The 12,502-nt window shown below is 31.2% G+C and overlaps 1 protein-coding gene across 1 annotated transcript; it reads left to right on the forward strand.

The window, feature by feature from the left end:
• The first annotated feature begins 3,975 nt into the window (after window positions 1-3,975).
• On the forward strand, window positions 3,976-7,653 carry LOC120122447 (lysosomal Pro-X carboxypeptidase-like). Its single transcript, XM_039141584.1, has 10 exons — window positions 3,976-4,397; window positions 4,491-4,677; window positions 4,822-4,955; window positions 5,078-5,190; window positions 5,302-5,425; window positions 6,211-6,360; window positions 6,473-6,628; window positions 6,762-6,841; window positions 6,923-6,972; window positions 7,362-7,653. Exons 1-10 carry the CDS (start codon window positions 4,002-4,004, stop codon window positions 7,499-7,501), a joined length of 1,530 nt encoding a protein of 509 aa, XP_038997515.1. The 5' UTR covers window positions 3,976-4,001; the 3' UTR covers window positions 7,502-7,653.
• The last annotated feature ends 4,849 nt before the right edge of the window (window positions 7,654-12,502 follow it).

Raw genomic sequence — 12,502 nt, forward strand, 5'->3', positions numbered from 1 at the left:
TCTGGTTATGTCACTTGATAGAATTTACCACGGATAAATGCCCACTTTAATGTTCAATCACAACAGAATTTATATTTCATTATGAGATTAAAATAACGAACAAGGAATGGAAACAAAACCTGAGCCAGCTGGTGGCAATCAGCTATTAATTTTGGACCTAATTAGATAGACATTGACTTTGAGTGGTTGATAATACAAATAAACATTTATTTATTTTTATCATACTTTATTAATCAATGGGTTTTATTTATGTACGCCTATGATAAAACAAAATATTCTGCAAGAGGACAAGGTACTTCTGAGTATTCTTTTCTAAAGCAAGCGTGTCATTTATTTATTAAAAAAATCGATAGTATGACCATATAAAAAGTAATTTTTATGGAATAATTATACATTGGCCCCTCACTCTAACAAATATTATACTTTGCTCCCCAAACTAGGATCCTGATTCCGTCCTTGCACAAATCACTATTTGGCTCTATTTATACTCTGATGATATATTTATTTATTTGGTTGCCCTTTCGATTTTAAGATTTCATCATAATTAATTCGGATTGAATCGTGTCATACACTTGATTTTAGTGAAGAAGTCTCCCAATGAGTATTTTTTTACATGTACAAAACCTCGAACTTAAAATATATTTAGACAATATAAAACTACTTATCACTTGAATTAAGGATTTTCTAGTGATATATTTAATAATAATCCATAAGTTCAAAGGTAGGAACGGGTTGTTTTAAAAAAGGGTTAAGAAATAGTTTTTTATTTGATAATTTTATTTAACTTTTTTTAAAAATATATTTTGAATGGCTAATAATTGTGGGTTTTAAATTTGATTAATAGAATAAATATTAAAATGCGGAAATGTAGGCTATAAGAGACAGGTAGGGGCCACCAATGATTTGGTATGATCTAATCTGATTCCGTGATGGGTTTCATAAATGATAATACCAAACGTCAATTAAAGAAACACGAAACAATATGAAAACAGAACGCGTACGGTTGCACATCAACATACATTCGAACAAACGAAAACTTAACACAATATAAATTATTATTTTATAAAAAATTATATACACATTTATATTTCATATTTTAATATTAAAAATTATACATAAACATAAAATTATATAATGTATATAAACACCATACTGATGATGGAGACAAGTGTTAAATTATTCTTCTAATAATCCGGAATTTACAAATAATAAGTAGAGGCTTCACCATCAATCATCGATACAATGAATAAGTTTCATATATTAGACTTCAAGATAAAAACACTGATTCTACTCAACCTAGTTACTGACCTACAATATACATATATTCATTTTTGAGATTTTAGTGGTTTTGGACGAACATAAAAATTAAACTTCTAATAATAAATAAAAAAATATTATAAAAACAATTAAAACTAAATAAATTTGCTTGTAAATTGCTTTTTTTTGTTATGTTTAATAAATTATTTAATAAACACGTCAAATTTTAAATAGAGAACATCAAGAAATTTTATTAAACACTCAACTACTCATATAAAACAAGCATAATCCTCTTTTAAGAGGATACCTTCTCTATATTGACAAAAAAAATTATAAAAATAATGAAATAAAAAGTAAAATAATTTTAAAATGTCACGTCAACATCGTCGTTAATTTTTTATGATGGGTAAAAAAATAAAATGTAACAATAAGTATGATTTTGAAAAATAATACTTGGATTATCAAAACATAAATATAATAGGTGGGTAACTAAATAGATAATTTTTATTTTTTAATTATACGTGAATTTATAATTTTTATCTCTAGACAAGAGAGAACCTTGGGTAAGTCTCCCTTTTACCTAGGTTCAGGAATAGACGCAATTTTTTTTTTAAAAAAACTAATTTCATCAGACGACGGTAGGATATTAGAGCATTAAAACACCAACAAGATTAAAGTATTGAAAGGTCACACTTATTTTCTCTAGGGTGCCATGTTCAGTTGAAATAATGTTGTCTATATGGATTAATGGAAATAAAAGATATCATTTCAGCCTGGTTGGGGAATATTCTTTTCCATTATTAGGTTTAGGGAGAATTTTAATAAGGTTAACAACATAAGTTTAGGGTTGTATGACTTAATTTTTAATAAACTTGATTTGCTTGGAAAAAATAAGTGTTTAGATGTATTTTTATCAATTTTAAGTGGGTTTCATAAAATATCCAATTTGAAAAAAGAGAGAGTGAAATACGAACATTGATAACAATTTTATAACGAATGATAACCAATGACAGATGATTGTTGGCCGACAACAACTATTGAAGGAGTATATCACCTTAATGATTTAACGGTTTAATATTCTACGTGAAACAAAAACTAAAATTCAATATTATAATTAAAACACTTTAAAATTTAATGTCAAAATCAATACATTTGGCGACTAATGATGTAGTTCACACTAAGTTTTATTACCAGGCCGGATCCATCCCGACTTCAAGTTACTATTAAAATCTGACCTGGATTCATCGTGCTGCATGTGTAACCCGGCCTTTGTAGTGGTTGTTTACCTCCGATACCGAGATTCTCAACGACCACACTAAGCAGTTGAGAGCGTTAAATGAATGGTAATCTGTTGATGCGATGTGAAGAATAATGAATGAACCTGTGTTTATATGACGGGTATCCTAGGAATTTTTAATTGTTGCAGAAATGGAAAACCATGCAATACATTGTAAGATGTAACTGCTGCTGTGAGTTAGAGATTTTTATAAGTAAATAAAACATGGGAAAGCTTTCATGATTATTAAATTGGGTGTCCAAGTAGACAAATATATCATTCAAACATCAATGATATTGTATTATATATATGATTCAAGTTTGTTTGTTTTTGGATTTCATTCTCACTCAAGTGATGGTGAGAGCAATAATCAACAAGTTTTTGGAATTTATGAAAAAAATTCACAAATTGAAGCATCATTACTTACGTTTACAAGTATTGAAGTTGCACGAACCCAGTGATCTCGGAGGTTTCAAGTTTGAGCACAAAGAATGACAGGGGTACGAGCATTTAATGTCATATGATTGAAAGTTATCTTTGAATATATACTACATTGTACTTACCCCAAATTATCAACAGAAAAAAAATATATTGAAGTTGTGAAAAAAATGAAATGTTCAAAAGTTTGATGATTAATTTAAAATGATAGTCATAGTTTAGATATTACCTATATCGTTTCAATAAGAAATTCGGACGTTAACATGTACTTTTTGTTCTCTCCAAAATTCTAAATAGTTTTAGATGTTACCTAACTTATAAAAGTATATAAATAATTATTTAATTAATTTAATTTTAAAATAAAATTATTTTTCAATTTAATATTTAATTTAATAATTAAATTAAATATTTAATGAAACATAAATAAAATTTTATCCTAAATCAGTACTTAAACGCCTAATCATTTTTTGTGAAAAGTCGTCGAATAACCTATTTAATTAAAAGTATCATTTAATAAAAAAACTAAAAGTATAATTAATTATTGACTTAGATTATTGCCGATAAAAGGAAAAAGTACAGTAAAAACTGGAAAAAGTTAATAAAAATATCACATTAATATTACTGTTAACTTTTCAATGAAAGATGAATAAATTAAATATAAAATAAAATAAAATTTTAAAATGATGATTGAATAATGAAAATAAAAATACATGAATAAATGGATGATTAATTTACCTTAAAATATAAAAGCGGAACCAGGCCCGTAGCTAAGCCCATATGCGCATTGGCTGTACACATTTTTCCATGCTCTCGCATCCACTCGAATATACTTGGACTAGATCAGAGATATTTTTATTATTAGGCCGGGTCCATCTTGATTTAAAGATCCTATTAAAATCCAACCCGAATCGAATCAGATTCACCGTGGTGCACGTGTAACCCGACCTTTGAAATGGTTTTCCTCCGAGTCCGGTATTCCTAACGACCGCACTAAACAGTTGACTAGTTGAGATCATCAGCACCCCAAAAAATGGCAAGTCCCACTGTTTCTTTCCTCCTCCTCATGACCACCGTCCTTTTATCATCCTCTTCATCATCCCCCACTTCACAGCCATCCGACATCTTCCCTTCCAACAAACCCCCGCGCTTTCTCGGCAAACATTCACACCCGATTAAACCTAACCTCCAACAATATCGTTACGAAACCCGGTTTTTTCCCCAACCGCTGGACCACTTCAGCTTCTTGGATCTCCCCACGTTCCGACAGCGTTACCTTATCAACACCGAACATTGGGTTGGCCCATCCCGTTCCGGTCCAATCTTTCTCTATTGTGGAAACGAAGGTGACATCGAATGGTTCGCCGTCAACACCGGTTTTGTCTGGGACATCGCACCACGCTTCGGTGCCATGATTCTATTTCCAGAGGTACGTTAGTATCTCAAAATTTTTAGCCACTTTTTTTTTTGAAGGCCGTGTTTGGTTGAAACTAAGTAAATGTAATGTTAATGGAATGAGCAGCATCGGTATTATGGGGAGTCAATGCCGTTTGGAAGTAGAGATGAGGCTTATAGAAATGCCACTACTCTTTCTTATCTCACAACAGAGCAAGCGCTTGCTGATTTCGCAGTTCTCATTACTGATTTGAAGAAGAATTTGTCCGCCGAAGGGTGTCCAGTTGTTTTATTTGGCGGTTCCTATGGAGGAAGTAAGCCCATAATTTATTAATTCTTTGTTTGTTTTCAATGAAACAATTAATTTGTTCTAGGGTGGCTATGAAATGGTAGAGTTTGATTGGTGGAATGGGTTCCGTTATGTATTTGGTTTTTGATTCACGTCATTATTGAAACAGTGTTAGCGGCATGGATGAGGCTCAAGTATCCTCATATTGCTGTTGGGGCGCTTGCTTCATCAGCTCCTATTCTTCAGTTTGAAGATATTGTGCCACCGGAAACATTTTATAATATCGTTTCCAATTCATTCAAGGTTTTATTACATAGATGTTCTAAATTAGTTTGGTCTTTGTTACTTTTTTTTGTTTGTTTATAGCGAAGCATAATTTAAAGCTGTTAACTTTTTCTTTATTTTGTTATTATTCCAATAAATAGCGGGAAAGTAGTAGCTGCTTTGACACTATTAAAAGGTCATGGAATGCACTGTCATCTGAGGGTCAGAAGGAGGATGGCCTTCAGAAATTGTCCAAAACTTTTCATCTGTGTCGGTAAGGACAATGGCAGAAATTTGTATATCTGCACGATGCTGTAATAGATTATGGTATTCAAAACTGGATATAGGATTTTTTTTTAGTGATATAATTTGAAACTCTTGGCAGGGAACTAACGAGCGTCCAAGCCCTAACAGACTGGTTGGATTCTGCTTATAGTAATTTGGCAATGGTTAACTACCCATATCCTTCAAATTTTTTAATGCCTTTGCCAGGACATCCTATAAAAGAGGTTAGTTGAGATTGTTATGACTTGAAACTTATATCATGGCTTTCACATACAATTTATACCTAACTATATGCAAGATGGATTTAAGCATGTAGGGTAACAAAGCTACTTTCAGAACTACTCTTCCATCCTCTTTCTGTGATGTTATATTGTTGTTGTTCTATGATATTGTATCAATCAGAGCATTAATTTTAGGCGGTCTTTAGTGAAATAGAAAAATAGGGAAGAAATCGGTCAAGGGTGAGTTATAATTGTTACGTTGCATATGCACTATTTTTTTTCTTGAATAAAATAGAAAGTGTACGTTAGTGTTACAGTGGTTCACATCACTTGTAACTGTATTTTACTGCAATTTTATGATTCTTGAATATGTGCTATTTGTAATGAAAGCTCTACATATGTTTTAAACTCCTTACTGTTGTGGGTTACTTTGAACTGTATATAAATTAATTGAAGGTGATAAGAAAAAGTTATAGAGATAATGATTAGTAGATAATTTTGTTTCATCAACCTTGAATTAAGGTTTCACTGCTGTTAATATTTAATAATTTTAATATGGATTGTTTTATATTAGAAATGTTTGTGTTTTTATGCGGGAATGCCACTTTCTTTTTAGGATTTCACAAATAATGGAACTCTTAGAAATTCAAGCTTTATGTACTCTTGTTGCAATATTTTCCTTCATTTTTGTTATGAAACTTGTTGCATAATGTTGCTGTTATATTTGGAATTTGGTTTTCTTGTGTGATCTAGCTGTTGTCTAACATCTTGTTTTAATCATATTGTAGTTATGCAGAAAGATTGATGGTTCTCCTGACTGTTCTAGTATTCTGGAGCGTATATTTAATGGAGCAAGTGTGTATTACAATTATACTGGCGAGGTTGAATGTTTTCAACTTGATGATGATCCTCATGGCATGGATGGGTGGAACTGGCAGGTCTTGGAATCATATTAATTTTTACTTCTAAATCAGTTCTATAAATCTCCACAACATTATACAATTATGCACTATTACTGATTGTTTTTGTCATTTCTGGCTCTTGGTTTAGGCGTGCACTGAGATGGTTATGCCAATGTCTAGTGATCGAAATACTAGCATGTTTCCAGCATATGATTGGGATTACTCTGCTTTCAGAGAAGGGTGCAGGATGGATTTCCAGGTGATACCAAGGCCTAGATGGATAACTACTGAATTTGGTGGACATGTAAGAGAATACTATGTTACTATACGTTGGCTAGTTCCTTCTGTTTGCATCCTTTTTTAGTCTGCACTACCTTGAATGAACGATATTATGTTGATGTGAAGAATGATGAACAAGCCTTTGTGTTTATATGAAGGATATCGGGCATGTATTGAAATTCTTTGGAAGCAACATCATATTCTCAAATGGTCTATTGGATCCTTGGAGTGGTGGCAGGTGAGCTCCGCATATTGATTATTATTGAAGTTTTAATAATCTAGTTTCTGATGAATTGAATGCTCATATTATTGTTTGCAGTGTTTTGAAGAATATATCTGAAACAATCGTTGCTCTTGTTACAGAAGAAGGTAATTCTTTCTGAAGTGATCTTTTACTTCATTTTTTAATGATCATAGTAAATTTAGAGCGAGTAATGAGTACGGAATGCCAATTTTCCCAAGTTTTTCTATATATATGAAAGATCATACCTTTGTCAGAATATATGCAGGAGATGAGTGTTGGTGTATCTTAGGGAAAGTGAAGAATCTGGGAAACATAGATTATCTGCAAATTGATGAACTATTATTAGTTATTAACACTTAGTAATGCTGTTAAAGTGTTAATAACTCATTAGAAGCACGGTACATTCATGTAGAATTCAGTTAACAAGATAAACTGATGAAGTTTGCAACTGATTAACTTCAGTAAAACCAGTATGATTCGAGTATTGTAACAGTTTTTACTCGGAATGTTTCAGGCGCCCATCACATCGACTTGCGGTCCTCCACTAAGGAGGACCCTGATTGGTTGGTTGAACTGAGGGAAACTGAGATCAAGGTGATCCAAGGTTGGCTCGATGAGTATCATAAGAAAATGAAAGCAATCTCCTCCATGTAGATAAACGTTGTGTAAACATAGATTCTAGGTTGTTGTGCACTTGTGATTGCCATCTTTTGGCCTTTGGCATTGCCAAAATAAGCTATTTAGAGTTAGCTTTGTTCTTCTTTGCTTCATCCCCCACACGGCAACGCTCATGAAATGGACGCACTCACTTTTACTATGTTTAATATTATCTTTAATTACTATGTTTTCTTTATTTTGTTTAAGGGAGTGGTGTTCTCGATCTTTAATTACTATGTCGGCGTTCATAGTACTTATCATTCACTGTCGGTTATGGTGTTTATTTATATCTTCTATTTTTCGAAAGTTATTTGGTTGATTTTTTTTAAAACTCTTTATCTTACCTGATCCTATTTTCATTATTGTATTTACTTTAATTTTATAGATTCTTTTATATTACGATTTTACTATATTTTCTGACCTATTCAATAAAATTAGTTGCTCTTATTACTTTAATTCCTTTTATAAATTTATATTTTATATTATTTAAGATTGATTTATCAATTTTTTTAATTTAAGAAAAACATGTAAGTTAAATTATTTATTTTTATATAAAAATATTAAAATAAATACTTTTGATTTAATATAATTAAATTTACTTAAAATTAAAAAAATATAAAATCCTGAGAAAACAGTGGAAATTTCTAATTATATAAAAGTGAGATATATATTAGAATCACATAAAATTTCATTAAATATGTAATATAATACATGAACTTTCATTAAATGCACACTATTATACGTAAGTTTTAGTTTTGTATTTTTATCAAAATAAAATTTGATTTTGTTCAATTACATATATAAATTTTTATTTTTATTTAATTTTATATACAAAATTTGATCAAGAGCATGAGAAATTAAAAATAAAATTTAAAATTGAGCAAATCAAACATAATTCAAAGATAATTAGGGGGTTGGATGAGAGAATGTGAGATTCCCATGGGAATGGAATCCACATTCCCCGTTTGGTTAGCCTGAGAATCCCATTCCCGGAAATGTAAGATTACCAATAGTAGATTTTTTTGGGTATATTACCGAGACTGTCATTACCTCCCTTTCCTTAGGTATTGTTAGATTACCGGCGTTTCGGACTAAAATGTCCTTATTTTTTTTTCTTTAAAAAATATCATTCTTCTGTCATTGAATAATAAAAATTCTATGAAGGTTAAATTATAAATTTATCCTTAAACTATTTTAGATTTACAAAAAAATCTATAATTAAAATTTTATATGAAGTTCAGGGGTTAAAAGAAAATTTTACCCTTTCATTAAACCTTTTAATATTTTCAATTTTGTAAAAAAAATTATATAAATTTTATGAATTTAAATTTTTTAAAGAAAATATATAAATATTTTCCAACTTGTTAAAAAAACAAATATATAATAAGGATAATTTGGTCAAATACACATTCCAATAATCTTTTATTCCTTTAACCAAACACGATAATCTTACATTCCTGCTAAGTCAACCAAACACAAAATACAACATTCTCAGTAATCTTATTCCCTGATATTCTTACATTCTCATTGATAATCTTACATTCCGTAAACCAAACCCACTCTTAAAGATTTGATTGTAACAGCCCGGAAATCCCATCTATTAATTAACTTTTAAAAATAAAAAAATAATTTCACATAGCTGACGTGGAACGTTGACTGCACACAATGGCGGCCTAAATTTGTCAATACGACACCGCTTCCACGGCAGTTGGTCATTGTTTTGAGATTTCCGCTCTGAAGAACAAAACCCGACTCAGTGGTCACCCGGTAGCTCACTAGTCACTGCTACTTTGATTCTTTGATACTGTTATCTTTTTTCAGCAGAGAAAACGAAAAAAAAAGTGAAAATTCTAATGGGAACCAGCTGAAGTCATACGGAAATCTAGGGTTTTAATAACGTGATCGGGCTTGGAAGATGGCGAGTCCGTTCACGCAAGGTACAAGTACGGCGTTGTCGATTACCCCGGGATCTACGGTTTTAAGGAGTCCTCTTGGTGACGAAACGATCTGGAAGCGGCTCAAGGAAGCTGGATTCGATGAAGAATCCAACAGGAGGAGAGATAAAGCTGCTCTAATTGCTTATATTGCAAAGCTTCAAGCAGAGGTTTGCTTCAAATCTTTAAACTGATAAACTCAAATTATTTTCACGATTGTGTTCCTTCTTAGGGATTTGTTTGGTTTTTGATGCAATAGGTAAAAGTAAAATTTTGAATGTTTAAATTGTGAACTGTAAAGGTAGATGCCAGAAAAACAACAACGTGTAGGGATTCAGTTTGAGTTCTAATCTTTAAATGAAAATGATGCATGTAAGTTAAAATAAAAAAGATATATAGTGTATGTAGTGGATCTGATCTTTAACAGATTTCGTCCGACCTTATTATATAATATTATTATATTTATATATTAATTTATGCTATATAATATAAACGTATTATATGACTATATATTTATTATAGTATATATATATATATTGTTTATATATAATATATACATTATGCCGTTATATGTCCACGTATATTACATAGCACACACACATATATATATTATATCATTATATATACACATTATATATTATTACATATTATTTTATTATACATATACATATTTATCATTTTTTTATTTTACTTTCAGATCCAACCCAACATAACAAGCCCTACCCGGCCCAGCAGTTCAAGTCCAGCATACGAAAAGCCCACACGTGCAGATCTCAACAAAATTAAGGTTTTGTAACTTCCCCTTAACGCTGCACGACCATTATTTGAGGGAAAAACCGTCATTCAAACTGAGGACTCTTGGAGAGTCCTCACGCCAGCATCAATAAACCCACCACTCTGAGATATCCGGTGCACAACGAAATCAAGCCAAAACAGAAAACAAATAAGAAGCATTTCAGTCAAATAAAAACTCTAGGATATACCGAAAATAGTGGGTTCTCTAAGGCTATAAATACATGCATTGTTATTCTAAAAAATAAGTTAGATTTGGGAGCAAACCACACTTGTAATATGAAAAAAAGTCAATATGCAAGGTATTTTTTTTTAAATTTTTTTACATTTTTCGATTCAGTTCTTGCATGGTTGCATGTTCGTGAGTTTGGCTTCTTCCTTTTTTTCTTTTTCGATTCATAAAACCGCTATTGGAGAAGGGTCGATGATCAAAGGGGGAGGGCATTCGAAAGTTATTTTTTAGATCAAGCCATCCCCGAGGCTTGTTTGTGAAAACAAAATGAATTTTCAAAGAAAGGAAATAAAAAACTTTCGAAAAATGTTTTTTTTGTCTCACCGCCGATGAACGGCGGCCGGTTGGAAATTGGGTTTGGGGTTGAGTATTCTTCATGTGTTGAAGAACATGAAGAACACGAGAGAGAAAAATAAAGGAAACGTTTTGATCGATTTTGAGGGAGAAAAGGAAAATGATCTGTGTTTGTAAATATTGGGCTTTATACTCGACCCACCTACCCGCTTGCTGACCCGATGACCCGACTAGATCCCCTAGGGGATCCAGGTGTTTTCACATGGGTAGGGGTTAATTACAAAGCTAGCCCTTGGTTATTTTAAAACCCTTTTTCGTGCTTTTAATTTAAATTTAATTTCGTATTCCTTTTAATTCTACCATTCGTTTTATTTCTTTTTTAATTTGGTCCTTTTCCATTTAATTCATGTTTATTTCATTATATGTTTAAGATCAATGTATTTTTAATCAAACATTCTTTTTTACTATGTTTTTTGTTTTTGTTTATTTTATCTTTTTTTATTATTTCTTTTATTTTTCTTATTTTATTTATTTTATTTTTAAATTTAGCTAACTTTTTGGGTTTTATTTTATTTTGTTTATTTTCCTTTTTAATTTAGCTATTTTTAGGGTTTTTGTATTTTTTATATTTCTTTTTATCTTAGTAATCGTTTGTCTTTAATTTCGTAATTGGTATTTCTTTCTGTTCTTTATGCCATAGATGTTTTCCTAGCATTTTTTTTTATCATTTTGCGTTTTCAATATGTGAGATCAGTGGTTGTTTTATTTATTGTTTTTTCTCAATCTGTTAACTTTATTTCCATTTACTTCCAGCATGTATGTATGTATGTTTTTCTTTTCTGTTTAGAGTATCATAATTTAACCTTCATCTTTTCATTTTGATCGATTCAATATTTTTATTTTACAAATCTTGAGCTGTGCAAATCTAACATCATTTTGGCCTCTTAGGGGTACTTTATAATCGATCGGAGGTAAGTAATTTGGATCGAACTTTTATTTTCTATTTAACTTTCAATTTTCTTAATTAAGACAATTGGAAATTAAATTAATACTGAAAGGGCAATTTAAGGGTGCTAATCCTTACTTGACTGTAACCGACTCCCGAATTTGACATATTTATGGTAAAATACATATCAGGTAAGATGATGTCTGATCAACCTAATTTTTTTAAATGTCAATGGCGGCTCTAACGTGTTTTATTTAGTCGAAACCCAATTCTGGACCACCCGAAAGATGGTTGCGATAGCTTGGCAACTCTGCTGGGGACTAGTAAGTGAGTCAGGCTAAGGCTAATTTCCAGTTGTATTCTTAAGTGAAAATTGTAAGTTTAAATTTTAAGTTAATTTTTCGATCTTTATTACTTACCTTTGATTATTTTTCAAGTAAATAGTTGTACTGATCTTTTTTCAATGATTTCAGATTTTTAAAAAAATGATTTTTCATCTCTGGCTCTATACTCGAGCTCCGAACCCTTTTTAAGTGGAGGTGAAAGTGACACCTTTGTGGGAATTTATTCTCCGTATAGGTCTAGCAAGTAACCTTCGGCATTCATATACATTTTGTCTTTATGTGAATTTATTCTCTATATAGACATAAGAGAACTTAGTCCACATAAGCTTGTAATGGACTTAGGACTGAGGGTCTGGCAAGCCCAAGGGGCACCGACAAAGAGAACTCGGGCACCTTCTTTAGAACCTAAACCAAGAGACTATAGGGAATTAGAGCCCACCGTGAAACTCCATTTCA

This window comes from Hibiscus syriacus, unplaced genomic scaffold (assembly GCF_006381635.1).
Source record: "Hibiscus syriacus cultivar Baekdansim isolate YM2019G1 unplaced genomic scaffold, ASM638163v2 tig00110387_pilon, whole genome shotgun sequence".
Taxonomy (NCBI): Eukaryota; Viridiplantae; Streptophyta; class Magnoliopsida; order Malvales; family Malvaceae; genus Hibiscus; species Hibiscus syriacus.